Source organism: Petromyzon marinus, unplaced genomic scaffold (genome assembly GCF_048934315.1).
Source record: "Petromyzon marinus isolate PM22_M1 ecotype Great Lakes invasive population unplaced genomic scaffold, UKy_Petmar_22M1.pri1.0 PM_G_Scaffold_14, whole genome shotgun sequence".
NCBI lineage: Eukaryota > Metazoa > Chordata > Hyperoartia > Petromyzontiformes > Petromyzontidae > Petromyzon > Petromyzon marinus.
The window spans coordinates 3,009,769-3,034,720 of NW_027422695.1; the positions used below are offsets into that span (position 1 = coordinate 3,009,769).

The 24,952-nt window shown below is 45.4% G+C and overlaps 1 protein-coding gene across 1 annotated transcript in view; it reads right to left on the reverse strand.

Moving 5' to 3' along the window:
- LOC142910258 (uncharacterized) overlaps positions 1 to 22,499 on the reverse strand; it is a 162,952-nt gene extending 140,453 nt beyond the window's left edge. Inside the window, exon 1 of the mRNA XM_076059961.1 lies at positions 20,853 to 22,499. Coding sequence (XP_075916076.1) covers positions 20,853 to 22,499 — 1,647 coding nt within the window. The remainder of the gene's footprint in view (positions 1 to 20,852) is intronic.
- Positions 22,500 to 24,952: the final 2,453 nt, after the last annotated feature.

Genomic DNA, 24,952 nt, shown 5'->3' on the forward strand with positions numbered 1-24,952 from the left:
CTCTGCTGTGAGTCTATGGGTCTCTGCTGTGTGAGTTTATGGGTCTCTGTGCGAGTCTGTGGGTCTCTGTGCGAGTCTGTGGGTCTCTGTGTGAGTCTATGGGTCTCTGTGTGAGTCTATGGGTCTCTGTGTGAGTCTGTGGGTCTCTGTGTGAGTCTATGGGTCTCTGTGTGAGTCTGTGGGTCACTGTGTAAGTCTATGGGTCTCTGTGTGAGTCTATGGGTCTCTGTGTGAGTTTATGTGTGAGTCTGTGGATCTCTGTGCGAGTCTGTGGGTGTCTGTGTGAGTCTGTGGGTCTCTGTGTGAGTCTGTGGGTCTCCGTGTGAGTCTGTGGGTCTCTGTGTGAGTCTATGGGTCTCTGTGTGAGTCTATGTGTCTCTGTGTGAGTCTATGGGTCTCTGTGTGAGTCTGTGTCTCTGTGTGAGTCTATGGGTCTCTGTGTGAGTCTATGTGTCTCTGTGTGAGTCTATGGGTCTCTGTGTGAGTCTATGTGTCTCTGTGTGAGTCTATGGGTCTCTGTGGGAGTCTATGGGTCTCTGTGTGAATCTATGGGTCTCTGTGTGAGTTTATGGGTCTCTGTGTTAGTCTATGGGTATCTGTGTGAGTCTGTGGATCTCTGTGCGAGTCTGTGGGTCTCTGTGTGAGTCTGTGGGTCTCTGTGTGAGTCTATGGGTCTCTGTGTGAGTCTGTGGGTCTCTGTGTGAGTCTATGGGTCTCTGTGTGAGTCTATGTGTCTCTGTGTGAGTCTATGGGTCTCTGTGTGAGTCTATGTGTCTCTGTGTGAGTCTATGGGTCTCTGTGTGAGTCTGTGGGTCTCTGTGTGAGTCTATGGGTCTCTGTGTGAGTCTCTGGGTCTCTGTGTGAGTCTATGTGTCTCTGCGTGAATCTATGGGTCTCTGTGTGAGTCTATGGGTCTCTGTGTGAGTTTATGGGTCTTTGTGTGAATCTATGGGTCTCTGTGTGAGTCTATGTGTCTCTGTGTGAGTCTATGGGTCTCTGTGTGAGTTTATGGGTCTTTGTGTGAATCTATGGGTCTATGTGTGAGTCTGTGGATCTCTGTGTGAGTCTATGGGTCGCTTTGTGAGTCTATGGGTTGCTGTGTGAGTCTGTGGGTCTCTGTGTGAGTCGATGGGTCTCTGTGTGAGTCTATGGGTCTCTGTGTGAGTCTATGGGTCTCTGTGTGAGTCTGTGGGTCTCTGTGTGAGTCTATGGGTCTCTGTGTGAGTCTGTGGGTCTCTGTGTAAGTCTATGGGTCTCTGTGTGAGTCTATGGGTCTCTGTGTGAGTTTATGGGTCTCTGTGTCAGTCTATGGGTCTATGTGTGAGTCTGTGGATTTCTGTGCGAGTCTGTGGGTCTCTGTGTGAGTCTGTGGGTCTCTGTGTGAGTCTGTGGGGCTCTATGTGAGTCTGTGGGTCTCTGTGTGAGTCTATGTGTGAGTCTGTGGATCTCTGTGCGAGTCTGTGGGTCTCTGTGTGAGTCTGTGGGTCTCTGTGTGAGTCTATGGGTCTCTGTGTGAGTCTGTGGGTCTCTGTGTAAGTCTATGGGTCTCTGTGTGAGTCTATGGGTCTCTGTGTGAGTTTATGGGTCTCTGTGTTAGTCTATGGGTCTATGTGTGAGTCTGTGGATCTCTGTGCGAGTCTATGGGTCTCTGTGTGAGTCAATGGGTCTCTGTGTGAGTCTATGGGTCTCTGTGTGAGTCTATGGGTCTCTGTGTGAGTTTATGGGTCTCTGTGTGAGTCTATGGGTCTATGTGTGAGTCTGTGGATCTCTGTGTGAGTCTATGGGTCGCTTTGTGAGTCTATGGGTCTCTGTGTGAGTCTGTGGGTCTCTGTGTGAGTCGATGGGTCTCTGTGTGAGTCTATGGGTCTCTGTGTGAGTCTATGGGTCTCTGTGTGAGTCTATGGGTCTCTGTGTGAGTCTGTGGGTCTCTGTGTGAGTCTATGGGTCTCTGTGTGAGTCTGTGGGTCTCTGTGTAAGTCTATGGGTCTCTGTGTGAGTCTATGGGTCTCTGTGTGAGTTTATGGGTTTCTGTGTGAGTCTATGGGTCTATGTGTGAGTCTGTGGATTTCTGTGCGAGTCTGTGGGTCTCTGTGTGAGTCCGTGGGTCTCTGTGTGAGTCTGTGGGTCTCTATGTGAGTCTATGGGTCTCTGTGTGAGTCTATGTGTCTCTGTGTGAGTCTATGAGTCTCTGTGTGAGTCTATGTGTCTCTGTGTGAGTCTATGGGTCTCTGTGTAAGTCTATGGGTCTCTGTGTGAGTCTATGGGTCTCTGTGTGAGTCTATGTGTCTCTGTGTGAGTCTGTGGGACTCTGCTGTGAGTCTATGGGTCTCTGCTGTGTGAGTCTATGGGTCTCTGTGCGAGTCTGTGGGTCTCTGTGCGAGTCTGTGGGTCTCTGTGTGAGTCTATGGGTCTCTGTGTGAGTCTATGGGTCTCTGTGTGAGTCTGTGGGTCTCTGTGTGAGTCTATGGGTCTCTGTGTGAGTCTGTGGGTCGCTGTGTGAGTCTATGGGTCTCTGTGTGAGTCTATGGGTCTCTGTGTGAGTCTGTGGGTCTATGTGTGAGTCTGTGGATCTCTGTGTGAGTCTATGGGTCGCTTTGTGAGCCACTCAAAACCATCACCTTACCCTACATTGCAGGGGTCACTAAAAAGATCTCCAAAATCCTGACTAAACACAAGATCCAGGTCCAATTCAACACAGTACATAAAATCCGTGATTTAGTTCCATCTGTAAAAGATGCTGTTCCAGACATACAATACCTGGGCGTTTACAAACTAAAGTGCCTCTGTGGTAGTAGCTACATTGGAGAAACCAAAAGACATATCTCGGACCGCATCCGCGAACATAAAGCAGACTTGAAACACGGTAGGACGAACTCCTCTGCCGTGGCAGATCACTGTTATAATTCAGTGGGCTCACATGACATTTACTTCTCCAAGACGGAGGTTCTTTGCAAATCAACCGGCTACCATGAGAGATTCGTTCATGAGGCCATTCACATATACAAGCACAGAGACAATTTCAACCGAGAAGATGGATTCTGGCTTAGTAACCACTGGAAAGATGTTTTAAATCATTTCTGTTCTTAATTAATTGTATTTTTACAATGACCTTCAGACCGCAGCTCTTTTGCCAGCATTGCCTCTTAATACCTCTCACACCACGGTTAATGGTATGGTTTTACAACATGGAGTATACTAGGGCCTCGCAGCTGTCTCTCTCCCCCTCCTCTGTTCCGACCATGGACGAACTCGTCCGTCTGAACGGGGCCCGTAGCTATCCGTGGTGCTAAAGTTGAGGGTAAGAATCCACCCATTTTTTCGCCATATAGCATTGTGATATATGACGACTTATTGTTGGTAGCTTAGCTGATTGGAGAATATAGAGTTTATTGATAACATTAAGGTAATTTATATTTTAGTTTTTATTGGTTCACTATATAGTACTGTGAATAGCTCAGATGTGTAGGCCTTGACTTCAACATAGTCATTTCTGTGACCAGTCACTAGCTAACCACTCAGTTATTTCAATGCTAAATTCGCCTAGTTATTTCAATGCTAAATTCTCCTGTTTGATTTGTACTAAGTGCCTCGGTGAATGTGAATGGTCTGACTTTAACGTAGCTATTTCTATGAGCAGTTACAAGCTAATCACTCAGCTATTTCAATGCTAAATTCTATGCTAATTCCATTGCCAAGGGGTGCCTCTGCGGATGTGTATGCTTTAACTTAGCTATTTCAATGCTAAATTTTATGCTAATTCCATTGTCAAGGGGTGCCTCTGCGGATGTGTATGCTTTAACTTTTAACATAACTATTTCTGTGACCAGTCACAAGCTAATCATTCAGCCATTTCAATGCTAAATTATATGCAAATTCCTTTGTCAAGGCGCTTTGTTCCTCTCACACAGCTTAAAAGCCGTGATCTGAACGTGGCTCTTTCACTCCAGCGCTGTCCTACCAGACAGTCTCGTCCCTTCACCTGATGAAGGCCGCTTGTGTTGTGGCCGAAACGTCGTGAGAATATTATTGTGTTATTTTATTTTATCAATTTATTATTTTATTCTCATTCTACGTGACTTTACCGAAAGAACCAAAGAAGAAGAGCCAAGAATATGAATCCCTGCAGTCACGAAAGCTTTAAATCAAAATATCATCCTCGTAGGTTTTATTGGGTTAGATCGCGTGAACACGTAACTGTGTCGTGAAACCTGCCACAATCCGACACAGCCAATTTGTAAGGTTCGTCACAAACGGAACATGCCAAGTCGTACTCAGATTGTTAATGTTGTGGCTTCGCTCCCCCAACACACCGGCGTGAGCTGTACTAGTGACGAATTGGCGTCTTCTGTTTACGTGACAAACCTTACTAGTTGGCTGCGCCGGGTGGTGGCAGATTTAACGACACAACATTTATATATAACCCCCCAAAATAGCCCCCTGTGTCATGGTGAAGAACTGTCTATTGGGTAAGAATGGCTCTTTCAAGCGACTCCAGAAGCGGCTGTGCAAGTGCAGTGGCCTTATTGACGATGGAGACTTATTCTTCGGAGGCAACACGTATTTATTACAGACACTTCACTCCGCAGTGGCTAATCTGATACTTGAAGAGGTAACGGCCTCTTCGCCCGTACTCTATAAGAGGGAAACGTTCCCCGAGCCTTAGCCCATGCCAGCTCCCTGGTTCTCTCTATCCTGGTCCTCTCTCGGGAGGCTGTCTGACCTGGCCCAGCTTCGGCGCAGGTCCCGATCACCAGCCACACGAGTCCGGCCCTCGGAAGGACATCGGCCCTCGTGGCTCTGGTGTCACACCCTGGCTTGCTTTGCCCGGCCCTCAGAAGGGCAGCGGGGCAAAGGAGTTCCAGAGTCTGGCTAGTCGGTCTTCATTCTTCATTGGCTCTTCATCTTGCTTGAGTCGAACTAAACCTCAGCTCCCCGGGTCCCACCTTTTATACTGTCCCTCACTGAGGGGCGGGGCTGGGAGTGATCACAGCGTCCCCCACAGTCCCCCAGGGTGGTGGCCGTAGCGGACGTGTTTGTGGCCACCGTTATACAACCGCGTGTCACCCTCCCGTAACGCCTCTACACGTGTTTGTGGCCACCGTTACACAACCGCGTGTCACCCTCCCGTAACACCTTTACACGTATTCATATTCTTAGTTTTTTCGGTAAAGTCACACCTCTACACGTACAACACTCTTCATGTGCAAGGCAAGGTGGTCTGACCCGGAGAAAGACCTGCAAAGATCACAAGCTCGCATTACAATTGTGGACTGTGGGGATGAGAATGTGTTTTTCTGTCTCCACCACCATAACCACAACCTTAGTAATGTGTGAACAACAGATCAATGTTGGTGACCCGATATACATGGGTTATCTCCACTGCAATGAAGGTGAGCGGTGCTGTTCAACAAAGCTGTAAATATATTTGTAGTCACTATACTGCAGTCTTTTTTTGGGAAGACTGGTTCCCATTAAGTGTAAAAATGGATCTCCCCTTCTCACGCATCAAATTAGAGCAGAAATGTAAATATATATACACACACACAGCAGATTGAGCAGTTGCTAACATTCATCATCCATATTTCATTAGAATATTTACCCAGGAAAGCACCACCGAGACTGAAGATTACGTGCATAGATCAAAATGAACGCTCTCACAGACACCACAGTGCTGCCCTGCAAGTCGGGCGTGCAGAGTTTTACGATCTCTGTGTGATCCATAAACTCAAAGAGTTGCTGTGTAAGAGGAGTGTGGGCACCGTACTCCGCTGATAAAAAAAGAGCTCCATCCTCTGCTTCACAGATACCATTAAAGCATTAACCTTGTCTATATAAAGTGTTTTAGAAATGCTTCACACATTTCTTCACTTGCTGGGAAGACTGTTAGAAAGTTCACAGACCTTCAATAATGCACACCATAAATTTCATCAATGTGGTATACTTTCATAAAACGTATATTTAAGCTTATTTCCATTCACATTAATGAATGGCATCTCGGCTTAAATAAAATGAATGTTATGCACACTTGAAGGTCAGAAGCTGTATTCCTGTATAATCATCTGTTTGAATGCAAAATGCAACCTATATGTTAACCTTATCCAGGAACACAAATCAAAGTGTCACCATTGTCAAATATACATTTGACGGCTCTTATCTGAGCTCGAGGGTGGAAGTTACACATTTATTGGCAGGCACCGATCTCTGCATAGGATGACTCTTCTATTCTATTTAGGATGTATAGCAAGGTTGGCTACGTACTGTGCGAAATGAGTTCAACATACACACATGAGGATTACAATAATCATAAGAACAACACGAATTATTTTTGTCCAGAATAGCCTCCTTGAGTCTCGAGATATTCGTGTCGAGAATACTGCCATTGGGATGCTGTGATGATGTTGATAGGCGCCTGCAAACGTGGGAGGAGCACCCGGAGAAGATTCCTGACCATCACGCTTCAAGGTCGCCCCTTCTTCATATTTCACCGTCACTCGTGGCCACATAGCGAAACGTTTTTCTGGATTTTGTTGTTGTTATTCCGCCTCTCACTGTTCAAATAAACGTATCATCAAAATTATAGACTGATCATTTCTTTGTCATGGGGCTAACGTACAAAATCAGCAGGGGATCAAATACTTTTTTCCCTCACTGTAGACTCAACACTACCATAGACTTAACACTACCATAGACTTAACACTACCACCCATAGACTCAACACTACCATAGACACAACACTACCATAGACCCAACACTACCATAGACTCAACACTACTATAGACTCAACACTGCACATACACTCAGCACTGCCCATAGACTCAGCACTACCCATGGACTCAACACTATACTATAGACTCAACACTGCCCATACACTCAGCACTGCCCATAGACTCAGCACTACCCATAGACTCAACACTACCACCCATAGACTCAACACTACCACCCATAGACTCAACACTGTCTACACACTCAGCACTACCCATAGACTCAACACTACCCATAGACTCAACACTGCCATAGACTCAACACTGCCCATAGACTTATGGACCACAACGCCTGTGTCACCAGACTTATCGACCACAACGCCTCTGTGTCACCAGACTTATGGACCACAACGTCTCTGTGTCACCAGACTTATGGACCTCAACGCCTCTGTGTCACCAGACTTATGGACCTCAACGCCTCTGTGTCACCAGACTTATGGACCACAACGCCTCTGTGTCACCAGACTTATGGACCACAACGTCTCTGTGTCACCAGACTTATGGACCACAACGCCTCTGTGTCACCAGACTTATGGACCACAACGCCTCTGTGTCACCAGACTTATGGACCACAACGCCTCTGTGTCACCAGACTTATGGACCACAACGCCTCTGTGTCACCAGACTTATGGACCACAACGCTTCTGTGTCACCAGACTTATGGACCACAACGCCTCTACGTGTACAAATACAATTTGTTTTTTTACCAATTCCACTTTACAATAAAATTGTAGACACGGCACAATATATATTTCTGAATCTTTATTTTTACCAACATTTTTAAAATATTCTCCGTTAAGGCAAAATTCTGAAATATTGGATTTTTAACAAAGTCTTGAGAACCTTGTATCTGAACAAGTTCAATTTGTGCAAATATTTTTTTTCAAACGTATAAAAATCATTGCTTACAAATATCAGCTCTATGTTTTCAAGTAAATACATTTTGGGTAGTGAATAAATTATAGTCTAAGTAAGTTACACATGACGAATTGTAGGCAATTATAGTTATAATCAAAGACATTTTTAAACAATCACGTGGTCCCTGTAGCCGCCGTTAGAGACACAAAATCTGCTTGAAAACAGTTCATCAACATATATGAATACATTGATTCGAATAAGCAGAGTTAATTTCCTATTTATGGCATGCCGGTTATGTGTCAGTTTTCAATATCAACATCACCTTATAAAAGAATTACATTTAAAATATAAGCGCACAACTTTATCAGTGATGAATGCTGCACTTTGTCGTTTTCATGCAGGGGGCGCTGTAAACCTACACGCGCCCCCTGCATGCGAACGACGGAGGTGCAGGGACAGACGTTCGATTACGTTGGAATCGATCTGCAGACGGCCAGCAGCTCCGTGTCGCCTTATCTCGATCCCGCAATCCCAAACAGGTGAAAGTCCGCATGGAACCGGACCCCCGGCAAGGCCGTCTACTTAACGACGAGAGAAAATTCACGCGAAATGTCCTTCTCAACGAAGTCTTCCAGATGTAAAATTAACTTTTAATGAAGAAATAAAATCATCTAAATCAAAACACAACACAATGCAAAGATGTTTCATTTTAAAACTTCAAAACGGAGCATGGGGTACTTGCGTGAATGCGTCCTTCGTGTGCAAATGTTGTGACTTTCCTGGCCTGAAGGCCGTCAATGTGTTGAACCCTTATTGGTGCACAGCGTCTCAACAACAGCAGTGGGGTTTGCTTCAACCGATAGGTAACGAACATCCAGACGTGAATCAGCAAGGAGCATTTCTAGTCCCAGTTAGACAAAATCTACGTCAACACGTAAGACAAAACTACAATTCGTGTTGTAGAGAATGTACCTCCTCCTATACGTGTAACTTTTAAGTGGTATGCCTTGTAACTGATGAATGATCCGAGCGTGCTCCCTATTTCAAAGACAATGAGTTGCTCCAGAGGCAGATGCTTCGTGAAAGACAAAAACACCATTTGACCTGTATCACAAGAACAATGGGTCTCACCTGAGTTCTCTGTACAGGTTACTTACAAAACACACACACTTTGTCCTACCATCACTTATTCAATGTTTGACCCTCACAGACAAAATGTTACATGTACGCGCACAATCAGACAAGTATTCATTCTAAATCATTGACGGGAATATTAACATTGAATTACTGCAGCAAAATTGACTGCATCACGTTACATCGTATTAACAAGAAGCTATTTTAAAAATACGCACCGTCTGCTTAACAGTGTATGTACAACGTACTATTGTTGCGTCATTCAAAACGAGTAGGCCGTTGCATGTTGGCGTCTGGGTCAAAATGTAGCAAATTCTAAACTACGCTACAAATAATAGATCACGGCGTTTCGATGGCAACACAAGCAATCGTCATCAGGTGGGACAAGCACAGCAGCAATAAGAGGAAACTGCTGGAGTAGGCGCCTACTACTTCAGCAGTTTCTCTTGCTGTGGTTGTCCCACCTGATGACGATTGCTTGTGTTGCCATCGAAACGCCGTAATCTGTTATGTTTCTACCCACGTGGTGACTTTACCGAAATAACTCAAGAGTGTGGATTCCTGCTGTCACGAAAGCTTCGAATCAAGATTGCCTACAAACTACACAACTGAGATGACGCATCAATCATCGCCCCCTACTGACAGGCTCTTGTCCACATGCAGGCTGGTGCAGGGCCATCACCTTGTGCCACACAGGGGCAGCTGCTACTTGGGGATGCTCTTCAAGTGTTTCAGACGAGGTACGACACAAAACTCCGAGTTGCTGAGGCGATTAAGCAAGCACGGTGTAAATGCAATTATTATAACATAGTGAATGATTGGGGGCTTATTGTCTCTCGCTCCTGGTTAAAGATCTACCCAACCCACAGGTCCACAAAGACTGGCCACTCTTACTCTGCAGGATGAACCTAGAAACTGAGTGTCCAACTTCACATTCTTGTCATTAAAGGCCTGTGACAAAGGTGCATCTATTGGAACGACATCGTCTCTGGCTTACACATCTACCGGCTCTCCACTTGACTTTGGATTGTCTCGGAGGAAGTCCACCCAAACCTCCACTTCCACAAACTGCTGGGAGTTGCATCGCTCTGCCTCACAGTCAGAATTCTCCTCCTGCTTCACGTTGCCTCCATCGATGTGAAGGTCCCATTTTGGAGTTGAATCTTCATCTTCACATTTCACCTTCACTTCTTCCCTCTTCACAATCACCTCTTCCCTCTTCACCATCACTTCTTCCCTCTTCACCATCACCTCTTCATATTTCACCTCGATAACTTTAAAAGTGTCCAAGCTGGGATTTTCTTCCGGTTCTTGTTTCATGAGGGATGGGCTTATTGTGGCACTTTGACTTTCACAAGCTGATTTCAGACTGCACTCCTTGTGGATCTTCTGATGCTTCTGTGTTCTCTGGTGTACTTGAAGATGTGGTTGCTGTGCAAACGCCTTCCCGCACGGAGTGCACCTGAAGGGTTTCTCTCCCGTGTGTGTTCTCTGGTGAATTACAAGAGGAGATGACTGTGCAAACGCCTTCCCACACACACTGCACTTGAAGGGTTTCTCTCCCGTGTGTGTTCTCTGGTGTTTTTTAAGAGTCGATGAATCTGAAAATGCCTTGTCACACACAGTGCACTTGAAGGGTTTCTCTCCTGTGCGAGTTCTCCGGTGCTGTGTCAAATTTCCAGTCCGATCCGTGCCGTATGCACGCTGGTCGCATTGTTGACTTGTCGTCCCGGCTTGCTGTGCTGAGTGCATTTGCTCCATCAGACCAGCGTCAGCTGCAGACAGAAAATAAGGATATCCACACCATCGACACGTCAGTATCGAGCCATGGAGGAATGAATATATACAGTCACACGTGACTTACATGTCTATATTCATTCATGTATTCATGACTAGCTGTACTACCCGGCTTCGCCCGGGACTTTGATCCACCACGTCCGGCCGCCTTTGTCTCCCCAGTGGCGATCTTCACACCACAACAGTTACTCGTTTGAGGCTGAGTCGACCTAGGAGAGGCCCAGAAGCGGTTCAAATAATCATCACCGGTGGTGGCCGTGAGCGGGAATCGAACTCGGGTCGCCGGGTTCATTGCGCAGCGTAGCGCTAACGCTACACTACAATGCGTTACGCTTACACACACACACACAGACAAAGACAAAGATCCCCCATATAGCCTTAACAGACTGTAGGGGCAAGTGCTGTTAGCGAGCACCTATGAAGGCCGGAACGGTACACGAGGGGGTGGGTGGCCAGCACCACGCCCGACCGCCTTTGTCTCCCTCGTGGCAATGTTTACACACCGCACCAGGTACTCATTTGAGGCTGAGTCGACCTAGGAGAGGCCCGGGACCGGTTCAGATAATCGTCACTGGTGTTGGCCGTGAGCGGGAATCGAACCCGGGTCACCAGGTTCATAGCGCAGCGCGCTAACCGCTACACTATCGCTCCCCACACACACAGACACACACAGACACACACACAGACAACGCTAACCGCTACACTACAATGCGTTACTCTTCCACACAGACACACACACACAGACACACACACAGACACACACAGACACACACACACAGACAACGCTAACCGCTACACTACAATGCGTGACTCTTCCACATGCGAGGGTCACGTGACAGATTTGACGTCACAGCTCACTTGCCGTCCAAAAAATCTATACATTATTGAGTTCCCCTCCCCCCCTAAAAAAAACACAAAAGTGTATTTGTATAATGTTTGCACGGTGTACAGTCTGGAAAGTACCCACATGGCAAATTTCCAGTTTGTTGCATGTCGGGAAGTACGCTAAACATTTTGAACAGACACACAATCACAACTTTGCCTTTTATATATATTTGGAGATGCAGTGAAAAAGCTTTCCCAAAATTCATCATGCGGTTTCAGTTTTTTGATTTTCAGTTTGATTTATTTTGGTTATAGTCCCGTGAGCCATTCAGCTCTTGAATCGGGTGCAACCACAACAAGCAACAAAACAAAAACACGACCAAGAAAAACATCTTACAGTGACTATGTGTGACTGTGCAAACAGCACTGTCATGGCACGCAATGAGAGGGCAAATGTCAAATATTCCTGTAAGCTCTAGCATCTTCAACATTAATGTTGCCATAGAAACGTTGTGGGGTTTTTTGCTTCATTTAAAAAAGAAAAATGATTATCTGTTTTTATTTTATTTTCTATCTACGTGACTTTACCGAAAGAACCAAGAATATTAATTCCTGCAGTCACCAAAGTTTTAAGTCAAAACATTCACACACGTTGACAAAGCCTCACCTTGTGTTGTTGTGGGCAGGTCGCTTCTGATAACAAGAGCGGTATAGCAGCTCAAGCGGGCTTGGCCTGGTAACAAAAGAAAATAAAAAGTGCGTGAATATTTACAATAAAACAAAGTTACAAAGTGGCGAGCCGGGTGAAGACAAATTAAACTTAAGCGAGATAATTAAAGTAAACGCAATCAGGCGAGGGCAGGAGGCAAGGCCCTGCGTGGCTAGGCCCCGCGTTGTAAAGTTCCAACCTGGACATCGATTCCCATGCTCGCTGCTACTCAACTGACATCCCTACGAGAGAGAGGCTCTACCTTGGTAAACAACAACAACCACCACCACCACAACAACCACCACAACGATGAGAATTTCTCACCTCGGATTTCAGTGCAAGCGCGCACACGGTAGCTTCCTGTTACCTCGCGGCAGCAGGAAGTAGTATGACGTCACTTCCCTCCCACAAGCGGCTCTGTAACTGAATAAATTATGTTAATGAGGCCTGCCCATATGTCGAGGGATGGGGGCGTGGGCGCTGCACCCGTAGCAATAAACTCGCGACGGCTTTAACGGATACATTATGTTAATGAGCCACCAGTCACTGGGCGTAGCTTTGCCCAAATAAGGATTGCTACTGGACCGCTCAAGAGCGCGGTGGACGGGCGAGGAGTGAATACCTTGGTGACATGACGTCACTAGCGAGGTACACCTCACAGTGGCGTTTCACGCCGGAGGTAATGCAGAGTGGTGACGTCACAGAGTTGAAGTTTATTTAGATTCATTTTCCATTGCTCCCTCCCTTGGGTGTGTGAGCTCAGCTACAACAACGTGGACATTATTGTGTATACACTGTGTGTGTGTACACTGTGTGTGTGTACACTGTGTATACACAGTGTGTACCCTATGTGTACACTGTGTGTGCGCTGTATGTACACTGTATGTGTGTACACTATGTGTGTACACTATGTGTGTACACTGTGTGTGTGTACAGTGTGTACACTGTGTTTGTGTACACTATGTGTGTACACTGTGCATACACTGTGTGTGCACACTGTGTACACTCTGTGTGTACACTGTGTATGTATACTGTCTGTGTACACTGTGTGTACATTATGTGTACACTGTGCGTGTACACTGTGTGTGTGTGTACACTGTATACACTGTGTGTACATTGTGTGTGTACACTATGTGTATACACTGTGTGTGTACACTGTTTGTGTGTACACTGTTTGTTTCCACATTGAACCGAACCCCCGGCAAGGCCATCTACTTAACGTTGAGAGAAAATTCACACGAAATGTCCTTTGCAATGAAGTCTTCCAGATGTAAATTGATACAAGATTTTAATGAAGAAATAAAATAATCTAATTCAAAACACAACACAATTCAAAGATGTTTCATTTTAAAACTTCAAAACGGAGCATGGGGTACTTGCGTGAATGCGTCCTTCATGTGCAAATGTTGTGACTTTCCTGGCCTGAAGGCCGTCAATGTGTTGGACCATTATTGGTGCACAGCGTCTCAACAACAGCAGTGGGGTTTGCTTCAACCGATAGGTACGAACATCCAGACGTGAATTAGCAAGGTGCATTTCTAGTCCCAGTTATACAAAATCTACGTCAACACATAAGACAAAACTACAATTCGTGTTGTAGAGAATGTACCTCCTCCTATACGTTTAACTTTCAAGTGATATGCCTTGTAACTGATGAATGATCCGAGCGTGCTCTCTATTTCAAAGACAATGAGTTGCTCCAGAGGCAGACGCTTCGTGAAACACAAAAGTACCATTTGACCTGTATCACAAGAACAACGGGTCTCACCCGAGTTCTCTGTACAGGTTACTTCCATAACACACACACACACACTTTGTCCTAACATCACTTAATCAATGTTTGACCCTCATAGACAAAATGTTACATGTACACGCACAATCAGACAAGTATTCATTCTTAATTATTGACAGACATATTAACAAAATTGAATTACTGCAGTGAAATATCCTGCATCAGGTTACATCGTATTAACAAGAAGCTATTTTAAAAATACGCACGGTCTGCTTAATATTGGATATAAAACAAACTATTGTAGTGTCATTCAAAACGAGTAGGCCATTGCATGCTGGCGAATTCTAAACATTAGCGACAAATTACAAAACTGAGATGAAACATCAATCATCGCCCCCTACTGACAGCCTCTTGTTCACATACTCTTTGGTTCTTTCAGTAAAGTCACGTAGGTAGACAAAATAATAATAGATCACGACGTTTCGATCGTAACACAAACGGTCGTCCTCAGGCGGAAAAAATAAATGCAGGCCGGTGCAGGGCCACCACCCTGTGCCACACAGGGGCAGCTGCTACTTGGGGATGCTCTTCGAGTGTTTCAGACGAGGTACAAAACTCCGAGTTGCCGAGGCGATTAAGCAAGCACCGAGTAAATGCAATTATTATGATAACATAGTGAATGCTTGGGGGCTTCTTTGCTCTCGCTCCTGGTCAGAGATCTCCCCAACCCACAGGTCCACAAAGACTGGCCGCTCGCCCTTACTATGCAGGTTGAACCTAGGAACTGAGTGTTCAACTTCACATTCTTGTCATTAAAGGCCTGTGACAAAGGTGCATCTATTGTAGCGACATCGTCTCAGGATTACACATCTACCGGGTCTCCATTTGACTTTGTATTGTCTAGGAGGAAGTCCACCCACACCTCCACTTCCACTAACTGCTGGGAGTTGCCTCACTCTGCCTCACAGTCAGAATTCTCCTCCTGCTTCACGTTGCCTCCATCGATGTGAAGGTCCCATTTTGGAGTTGAATCTTCATCTTCACATTTTACCTTCACTTCTTTGCTCTTCACCATCACCTCTTCACATTTCACCATCAACTCTTCATATTTCACCTCGGTTCCTTTACAGTGTCAAAGCTGGGATTTTCCTCCGGTTCTTGTTTCATGAGGGATGGGCTCATTGCGGCACTTTGACTTTCACAAGCTGATTTCAGACTCCACTCCTTGTGGATCTTCTGATTCTTCTGTGTTCTCTGGTGTACTTGAAGATGTTGTTGCTGTGAAAACGCCTTCCCACACACAGTGCACTTGAAGGGTTTATCTCCCATGTGTGTTCTCTGGTGTCTTTGACGATTTGATGAACGTGCAAACGCCATCCCGCATAGAGTGCACCTGAAGGGTTTCTCTCCCGTGTGTGTTCTCTGGTGTACTTTAAGATGTGGCAACTGTGCAAACATCATCCCGCACAGAGTGCACCTGAAGGGTTTCTCTCCCGTGTGTGTTCTCTCGTGTATTTGAAGATGTGACACATGTACAAAGGCCATCCTGCACAGAATGCACCTGAAGGGTTTCTCTCCTGTGTGTGTTCTCTGGTGTACTTTAAGATGTGGTGACTGTGCAAACGCCTTCCCACACACAGTGCACTTGAAGGGTTTCTCTCCTGTGTGTGTTCTCTGGTGTTTTACAAGAACAGATGACTGTGAAAATGCCTTCCCACACACACTGCACTTGAAGGGTTTCTCTCCTGTGTGTGTTCTCTGGTGGGTCTGAACAACTGATGAATGTGCAAACGACTTCCTGCACAAGGTGCACCTGAAGGGTTTCTCTCATGTGTGTGTTCTCTGGTGGGTCTGAAGAACTGATGGCCGTGCAAATGCCTTCCCACACACAGTGCACTTGAAGGGTTTCTCTCCTGTGTGTGTTCTCTGGTGGGTCTGAAGAACTGATGCCCATGCAAATGCCTTCCCACACACAGTGCACTTGAAGGGTTTCACTCCTGTGTGTGTTCTCTGGTGGGTCTGAAGAACTGATGGCCATGCAAATGCCTTCCCACACAGTGCACTTGAAGGGTTTCTCTCCCGTGCGTGTTCTCTGGTGTTTTTTCAGAGCAAATGAATTTGCAAACGCCTTCCCACACACAGTGCACTTGAAGGGTTTCTCTCCCGTGTGTGTTCGCTGGTGTCTTTTAAGAGCAAATGACTGTGAAAATGCCTCCCCACACACACTGCACTTGAAGGGTTTCTCTCCCGTGTGTGTTCTCTGGTGTCTTTTAAGAGCAGATGACGGTGAAAATGCCTTGTCACACACACTGCACTTGAAGGGTTTCTCTCCTGTGCGAGTTCTCTGGTGCTGTGTCAAATTTCCAGTCCGATCCGGTGAGTGCCTTTGCTCCATCAGACCAGCGTCAGCTGCAGACAGAAAATAAGAATATACACACCATCTACACGTCAGTATCGAGGCACAGAGGAATGCATATATACACAGTAACACGTGACTTACACGTCTATACTTATTCATATATTCATGATGCAGTGAAAAAGTTTCCCAAATTCCTCACACGGGCTGTGATGGCACACAATGAGAGGGCAAATGTCATAAACATGCCTCGAAGCCGTCGTATCTTCAAAATGAATGTTCACCCAAAACTCTAAGTACACAATTTCGGCTGTCTGGCTACGAAAGGAATATTTATAAGAGCTAAATTCAGCTGACATAGCAAAGGGTGTTGAAAACAATACTATTTGTGTTATGCAGAAATGCATAAATTAATGTTCAATCGCAACTTAGAGGTGTGAATCCAGGCTCAGATGTCCTTAAATGCTGGGATGAACAGTTACGACTTCAGCTGAATGTGCGTGCTGTGTTAACTTCCTGTTTCCATTCTTATAAAGAGTTCCAGAGGAAAACAAAAGTAAACTACTGTTATGATATAACTTCCGTGTTCAATAGAGTTAATAGACTTTACTGCAAACACAAACTTGACACTGTCACACACTGCCATGAGTAAACAGGTGGTGGGGTGACCAGCACCATGCCTGGCCACCTTCATTTGCTCAGCATTAATTCTTCCTCACTCCACCAAGTAATGAATCGAGGATCATCAACATAGCCGAGGCTATCCATGTCTCTGTCTCTCTCTCCCCATGGTGAAGGTGTTCCCCTCCACACATTCAGAGTCAACAGCGGCACGCGCTTAGCGTCTTTGACCGATAGATACATTGACGCATGTATTGTTGGTTCTTTCAGTAATGTCGCGTAGATAGAAAATCAAAATAACAAATTAAATTTAATAAGATAAAGACCACTTGTGTTGCGATCGAAACCTCGTGGGTTTTTTGCTTTATTTAAATAGTTTTTTTTATCTGTTATTTTATTTTCTATCTACGTGACTTTACCGAAAGAACCAAGAATATTAATTCCTGCAGTCACCAAAGTTTTAAGTCAAAACATTCACACACGTTGACAAAGCCTCACCTTGTGTTGTTGTGGGCAGGTCGCTTCTGATAACGAGAGCGGTATAGCAGCTCAAGCGGGCTTGACCTGCTAACAAAAGAACGAAAATAAAAACTGCGTGAATATTTACAATAAAACAAAGTTACAAAGTGGCGAGCCGGGTGAAGACAAATTAAACTTAAGCGAGATAATTAAAGTGAACGCAATCAGGCGAGGGCAGGAGGCAAGGCCCCGCGTGGCTAGGCCCCGCGTTGTAAAGTTCCAACCTGGACATCGATTCCCATGCTCGCTGCTACTCAACTGACATCCCGACGAGAGAGAGCGAGGCTCTACCTTGGTAAACAACAACAACCACGACCACCAACACGATGATAATTTCTCACCTCGGATTTCAGTGCAAGAGCAAAGCGATCGCTTCCTGTTACCTCGTGACGTCACGTGGCAGCAGAAGGTGACATGACGCCACGTCCGGGGTACAAGACACTTCCCTCCCACGAGCGGCTAGGTAACTGAATAAATTAAATCTTAGTTCTTTCGGTAAAGTCACGTTGAAGGGAAACAACAAAATAATAAAATATATATAAAACAATAAAAATTCTCACGACGTTTCGACCATAACACAAACGGTCGTCTTCAGGTGTGTTGGTTTGCATAGATTTATTTTTAAACGGTGTATCAAATACCCGGGCCATATGTCGAGGGATGGGGGCGTGGGCGCTGAACCCGTCCCAATAAACTCTCGACGGCTTTCACGAACTCATTATGTTAATGAGCCGCCAGTCGCTGGGCGTAGCTTTGCCCAAATAAGGATTGTACCGGGACAGATATCGGCAGTGACCAAGCAGAGGTGACGTCACGCTCAAGGGCGCGGTGGACGGGGGTGGGGTGAATACCTTGGTGACATGACGTCACTAGCGAGGCACACCTCCCCCTGGCGTTTCACACCAATGAGGTCATGCTGAATGGTGACGTCACAGAGCGGGGATGGAGTTTGTTGATTTAGATTCATTTTCCATTGCTCCATCTCTTGAACCGAGACCCCTTGCGTGCGTGAGCTCAGCAACTACAACGTGGACATTACTGTGTGTACACAGTTTCTGTGTGTACGCACTGTGTGTACACTGTGTGTATACACTGTGTCTACACTGTGTGTGTGTACACACTGTGTGTGTGGCTGTATCTCTGTGTGTGCCTGAGTCTCTGTGTGTGTGCCTGTGTGTGACACCTGATGATGATTGCTTGTGTTGCAGTCGAAACGTCGTGAGAATTTAATTGTTTTATATTTTTGTTTTGTTTCCCTTCTACGTGACTTTACCGAAAGAACCAAGAATAAATATCACCTCTATGTTTTCAAGTAAATACATTTTGGGTAGTGAATAAATTATAGTCTAAAGAAGCTACACATGACGAATTGTAGGTAATTATAGGTATAATCAAAAGACATTTTTAAACAATCACGTGGTCCCTGTATTCGCCGTTAGAGACAAAATCTGCTTGAAAACAGTTCATCAACATATATGAATACATTGATTCGAATAAGCAGAGCTAATTTCCTATTTATGGCATGCCAGTTATGTGTCAGTTTTCGATATCAACATCACCTTATAAAAGAATAACATTTAAAAAATAAGCGCGCAACTTTATCCTTGATGAACGCTGCACTTTGTCGTTTTCATGCAGGGGGCACTGTAAACCTACACGCACCCCCTGCATGCGAACGACGGACGCGCAGGGAAAGACGCTCGATTACGTTGGAATCGATCTGCAGACGACCAGCAGCTCCGTGTCGCCTTATCTCGATCCCGCGATCCCCTACCAGGTGAAAGTCCGCATCGAACCGAACCCCCGGCAAGGCCATCGTCTACTTAACGAGAGAAAATTCACACGAAATGTCCTTCTCAACGAAGTCTTCCAGATGTAAAATTAACTTTTAATGAAGAAATAAAATAATCTAAATCAAAACATAACACGATTCAAAGATGTTTCATTTTAAAACTTCGAAATGGAGCAAGGGGTACTTGCGTGAATGCGTCCTTCGTGTGCAAATGTTGTGACTTTCCTGGTCTGAAGGCCGTCAATGTGTTGGACCCTTATTGGTGCACAGCGTCTCAACAACAGCAGTGGGGTTTGCTTCAACCGATAGGTACGAACATCCAGACGTGAATCAGCAAGGAGCATTTCTAGTCCCAGTTAGACAAACTCTACGTCAACATATAAGACAAAACTACAATTCGTGTTGTAGAGAATGTACCTCCTCCTATATGTGTAACTTTTAAGTGGTATGCCTTGTAACTGATGAATGATCCGAGCGTGCTCCCTATTTCAAAGACAATGAATTGCTCCAGAGGCAGACGCTTCGTGAAACACAAAAGTACCCTTTGACCTGTATCACAAGAACGGGTCTCACCTGAGTTCTCTGTACAGGTTACTTCCAAAACACACACACATTTTGTCCTAACATCACTTAATCAATGTGTGACCCTCAGACAAAATGTTACATGTACGCGCACAACCAGACAAGTATTAATTCTAAATTATTGACGGGCATATTAACATTGATTACTGCAGCGAAATTGACTGCATCACGTTACATCGTATTAACAAGAAAAATACGCACCGTCTGCTTAACAGTGTATGTACAACGTACGATTGTTGCGTCATTCAAAACGAGTAGGCCGTTGCATGCTGGCGTCTGGGTCAAAATGTAGCAAATTCTAAACATTACGCTACAAATAATAAATCAAGGTGTTTCGATGGCAACACAAGCAATCGTCATCAGGTGGGACAAGCACAGCAGCAATAAGAGGAAACTGCTGGAGTAGGCGCCTACTACTTCAGCAGTTTCTCTTGCTGTGGTTGTCCCACCTGATGACGATTGCTTGTGTTGTGATCTAAACGCCGTGATCTGTTATGTTTCTACCCACGTGGTGACTTTACCGAAATAACGAGAGTGTGGATTCCTGCAATCACGAAAGCTTCGAATCAAGATTGCCTACAAACTACACAACTGAGATTACGCATCAATCATCGCCCCCTGACAGGCTCTTGTCCACATGCAGGCTGGTGCAGGGCCACCACCTTGTGCCACATAGGGGCAGCTGCTACTTGGGGATGCTCTTCGAGCGCTTCAGACGAGGTACGACACAAAACTCCGAGTTGCCGAGGCGATTAAGCGAGCAAAGCGTAAAAGCAATTATCATGAGAACATCGTGAATGCTTGGGAGCTTATTGGCTCTCGCTCCTGGTGAGAGATTGACCCAACCCACAGGGTCCACAAAGACTGGCCGCCCTTACTCTGCAGGTTGAACATAGGAATTGAGTGTCCAACTTCACATTCTTGTCATTAAAGGCCTGTGACAAAGGTGCATCTATTGTAGCGACATCGCCTCAAGCTTACACATCTACCGGGTCTCCACTTTACTTTGTATTGTCTCGGAGGAAGTCCACCCACACCTCCACTTCCACAAACTGCTGGGAGTTGCCTCGCTCTGGCTCACAGTCAGAATTCTCCTCCTGCTTCACGTTGCCTCCATCAATGTGAAGGTCCCATTTTGGAGTTGAATCTTCATCTTCCCATTTCACCTTCACTTCTTCGCTCTTCACCATCACTTCTTCCCTCTTTACCATCACCTCTTCACATTTCACCTCGATACCTTTAAAAGTGTCCAAGCTGGGATTTTCTTCCGGTTCGTGTTTCATGAGGGATGGGCTTATTGCGGCACTTTGACTTTCACAAGCCGATTTCAGACTCCACTCCTTGTGGATCTTCTGATGCTTCTGTGTTCTCTGGTGTACTTGAAGATGTGGTTGCTGTGCAAACGTTATCCCGCACGGAGTGCACCTGAAGGGTTTCTCTCCCGTGTGTGTTCTCTGGTGTACTTGAAGATTTGATGAATCTGCAAATGCCTTCCCACACACACTGCACTTGAAGGGTTTCTCTCCTGTGTGAGTTCTCTGGTGTTCTACAAGAAGAGATGAACGTGCAAACGCCTTCACGCACACACTGCACTTGAAGGGTTTCTCTCCCGTGTGTCTTCTCTGGTGTATTACAAGAGCCGATGAATATGCAAACACCTTTCCACACACACTGCACTTGAAGGGTTTCTCTCCCGTGTGTGTTCTCTGGTGTTCTACAAGATTAGATGACTGTGCAAACGCCTTCCCACACACAGTGCACTTGAAGGGTTTGTCTCCCGTGTGTGTTCTCTTGTGTATTACAAGAGCAGATGAATGTGCAAACGCATACCCACACACACTGCACTTGAAGGGTTTCTCTCCCGTGTGTGTTCTCTGGTGTTCTACAAGATTAGATGACTGTGCAAACGCCTTCCCACACACACTGCACTTGAAGGGTTTCTCTCCCGTGTGTGTTCTCTGGTGTATTACAAGAGCAGATGAATGTGCAAACGCCTTCCCACACACACTGCACTTGAAGGGTTTATCTCCCGTGTGTGTTCTCTGGTGTTTTACAAGAAGAGATGAACGTGCAAACGCCTTCACGCACACACTGCACTTGAAGGGTTTCTCTCCCGTGTGTCTTCTCTGGTGTATTACAAGAGCAGATGAATATGCAAACATCTTTCCACACACACTGCACTTGAAGGGTTTCTCTCCCGTGTGTGTTCTCTGGTGTTCTACAAGATTAGATGACTGTGCAAACGCTTTCCCACACACAGTGCACTTGAAGGGTTTGTCTCCCGTGTGTGTTCTCTTGTGTACTACAAGAGTAGATGAATGTGCAAACGCATACCCACACACACTGCACTTGAAGGGTTTCTCTCCCGTGTGTGTTCTCTGGTGTTCTACAAGATTAGATGACTGTGCAAACGCCTTCCCACACACACTGCACTTGAAGGGTTTCTCTCCCGTGTGTGTTCTCTGGTGTATTACAAGAGCAGATGAATGTGCAAACGCCTTCCCACACACACTGCACTTGAAGGGTTTATCTCCCGTGTGTGTTCTCTGGTGTTTTACAAGAGTAGATGAATGTGCAAAAGCCTTCCCACACACACTGCACTTGAAGGGTTTCTCTCCCGTGTGTGTTCTCTGGTGTTCTACAAGAGCAGATGGACGTGCAAACGCCTTCTCACACACACTGCACTTGAAGGGTTTCTCTCCTGTGTGAGTTCTCTCGTGCCGTGTGAAATCTCCAGTCCGATCCGTGCTGTATGCACACCGGTCGCATTGGAGCCTTGTCCTACCGAGCTGCGCTGAGTGCATTTGCTCCATCAGACCAATTCTGCAGAGGAAGCGTCAGAGGAAGCGTCAGCTGCAGACAGAAAAAAATAATATCCACACCATCTACACGTCAGTATCGACGCACAGAGGAAAGCATATACACACAGTAACACGTGACTTACACGTCTATACTTATTCACATATTCATGATATAGTGGAAAAGTGTCCCAAACTCATCACACGGGCTGTTATGGCACACAATGAGAGGGCAAATGGTCATAAACATGCCTGGAAGCCCTCGTATCTTCAAAATGAATGTTCACCAAAAACTCCGAGCACACAATTTAGCTGTCTGGCTTCAAAAGGAATATTTATGAAAGCTAAATTCAGCTGACATAGCAAAGGGTGTTTAAAATAATACTATTTGTGTTATGCAGAAATGCATGAATTAATGTTCAATCGCAACTTAGAGGTGTGAAGCCAGGCACAGATGTCCTTGAATGCTGGGATGAACAGATCCGACTTAAGCTGCACGTGTGTGCTGTGTTAACTTCCTGACTCCATTCTTATAAAGAGTTGCAGAGGAAAACAAAACTAAACTACTGTTTTGATATAACCTCCGTGCTCAATAGAGTTAATAGACTTTACTGCAAACACAAACTTGACAATGTCACACACTCAGAGGCGGAGCCAGGATTTTCAGGTAGGGGGGGGCAACCCCTGCAGCAATGAAATGATAGTTGTTAGTAAGGAGTTGTTAGTAAGTAAGGAGTTGTTAGTAAGGAGTTGTTAGTAAGGAGTTGTTAGTACGTAATGACTTGTCCCTTGCTTTTTATTCGACGCGTGTGATCGGCATTGCGCTCGCTGAAGGTGTTTGCCAACTGCGCAAAATTCTGTGAGTCGCTTGTAACTGCTTTGCCGTTACTTATTGCCAATTATGGACTCGGACTGTTGTCCTCTCATAGAGTCCCTGGCACGTAATAATATGCCACACGGTGGCAGTGGGGGTCGCAAAATGCTGATTTATCAATATATTTGAAAGGGAAATGTGTGGATACGTGTGTCTGTTCGAAATGTTTAGCATACTTCTCAACGTGCCACACACTTGAAATTTGGCATGTGGGTATGTTCCATACTGTACACAATGTAAAAGATATAGTCTTTTGTATTTTTTTTTGGGGGGGGGGAAATGACCATGAAGTGTCTGGCGTCAACCCGCAACACCTCTGAGTTAAGCGCTCTGCAATGCTTAGAGCTGTTAACAGCGTGCCGGGAGATTTTAGGTGGCGCTTCGCTCCTGGCCGATGAAGCCATTGGCTTCTCGGAGTTCAATACATATCCTCCGTGCGAAGAACGGGTAGAATTGCTATCTAAAATATGAAGCAGAACATTCCATCTGTTTGTGCGAAGCAGCAAAAACCTCTCCAACACTGAGCTCTGGCGTCATGAAAATTTGCACAGCTAACGCTGTCTGTAATTTCTAAGTGAACGTGACTATTTTCAGCTTGCCACGTCATTGATACTCTGGTCAAAACCATCACACTTCCATATATAGCAGGCGTTACTAAAAAGATTTCCAAAATTCTAAACAAACACAAGATCCAGGTCCGGTTCAATACAGTACACAAAATTCGTGATCTGATCCCATCCGTGAAGGATGTCATTCCTGATTTACAGTACCCCGGGGTTTACAAATTGAGCTGTACCAGCGGTGATTGCTATATCGGTGAGACAAAGCGACATGTCTCTGACCGAATTCGCGAGCACAAATCAGATTTGAAACACGGCAACACAAATTCTTCTGCCGTGGCTGATCACTGTTACAATGCTGTGGGGGATCACGATATAATTTTCTCCGATACCAAGGTTCTTTGCAAACCCACGGGCTTTTATCAGAGATTTGTTCATGAAGCAATTCAGATCTACAAACACAGACACAATTTCAACCGAGAGGATGGTTTCAAATTAAGCAACCATTGGAAAGATGTTCTAAACCGAACTAAACATTAAACTAATTTCAATGGTACAGTATATTTTTCAAGTAGTGGTACCCCAAACTTTCGCAGCTCTTATAAATTCCCTTTTCACACCATCAATAGGTAAACTCCCCCTCCCCCCCTTCCCCCCCGCGCCAAACGGCACGTACACCACCTCTTTCCTAAAACCGCCAATCAAATGCAAATTTTTATGCAAATTTCTTTGTCAAAACACCTTGTTTGCTCGCACACAGTTTAAAGGTCCGCTGTCTGAGCGTGGTTGTGTTTCGCTAAATTCTCCTGTTTGATGAGTACTAGGTGCCTCGGTGAATGTATATGCTCTGACTTTAACATAGCTATTTCTGTGACCAGTTACAAGCTAATCACTCAGCTATTTCAATGCTAAATTCTATGCTAATTCCTTTGTCAAGGGGTACCTCTGCGGATGTGTATACTTTAACTTAGCTATTTCAATGAGCCATTTCAATGCTAAATTATATCTTAATTCCTTTGTCAAGGCGCTTTGTG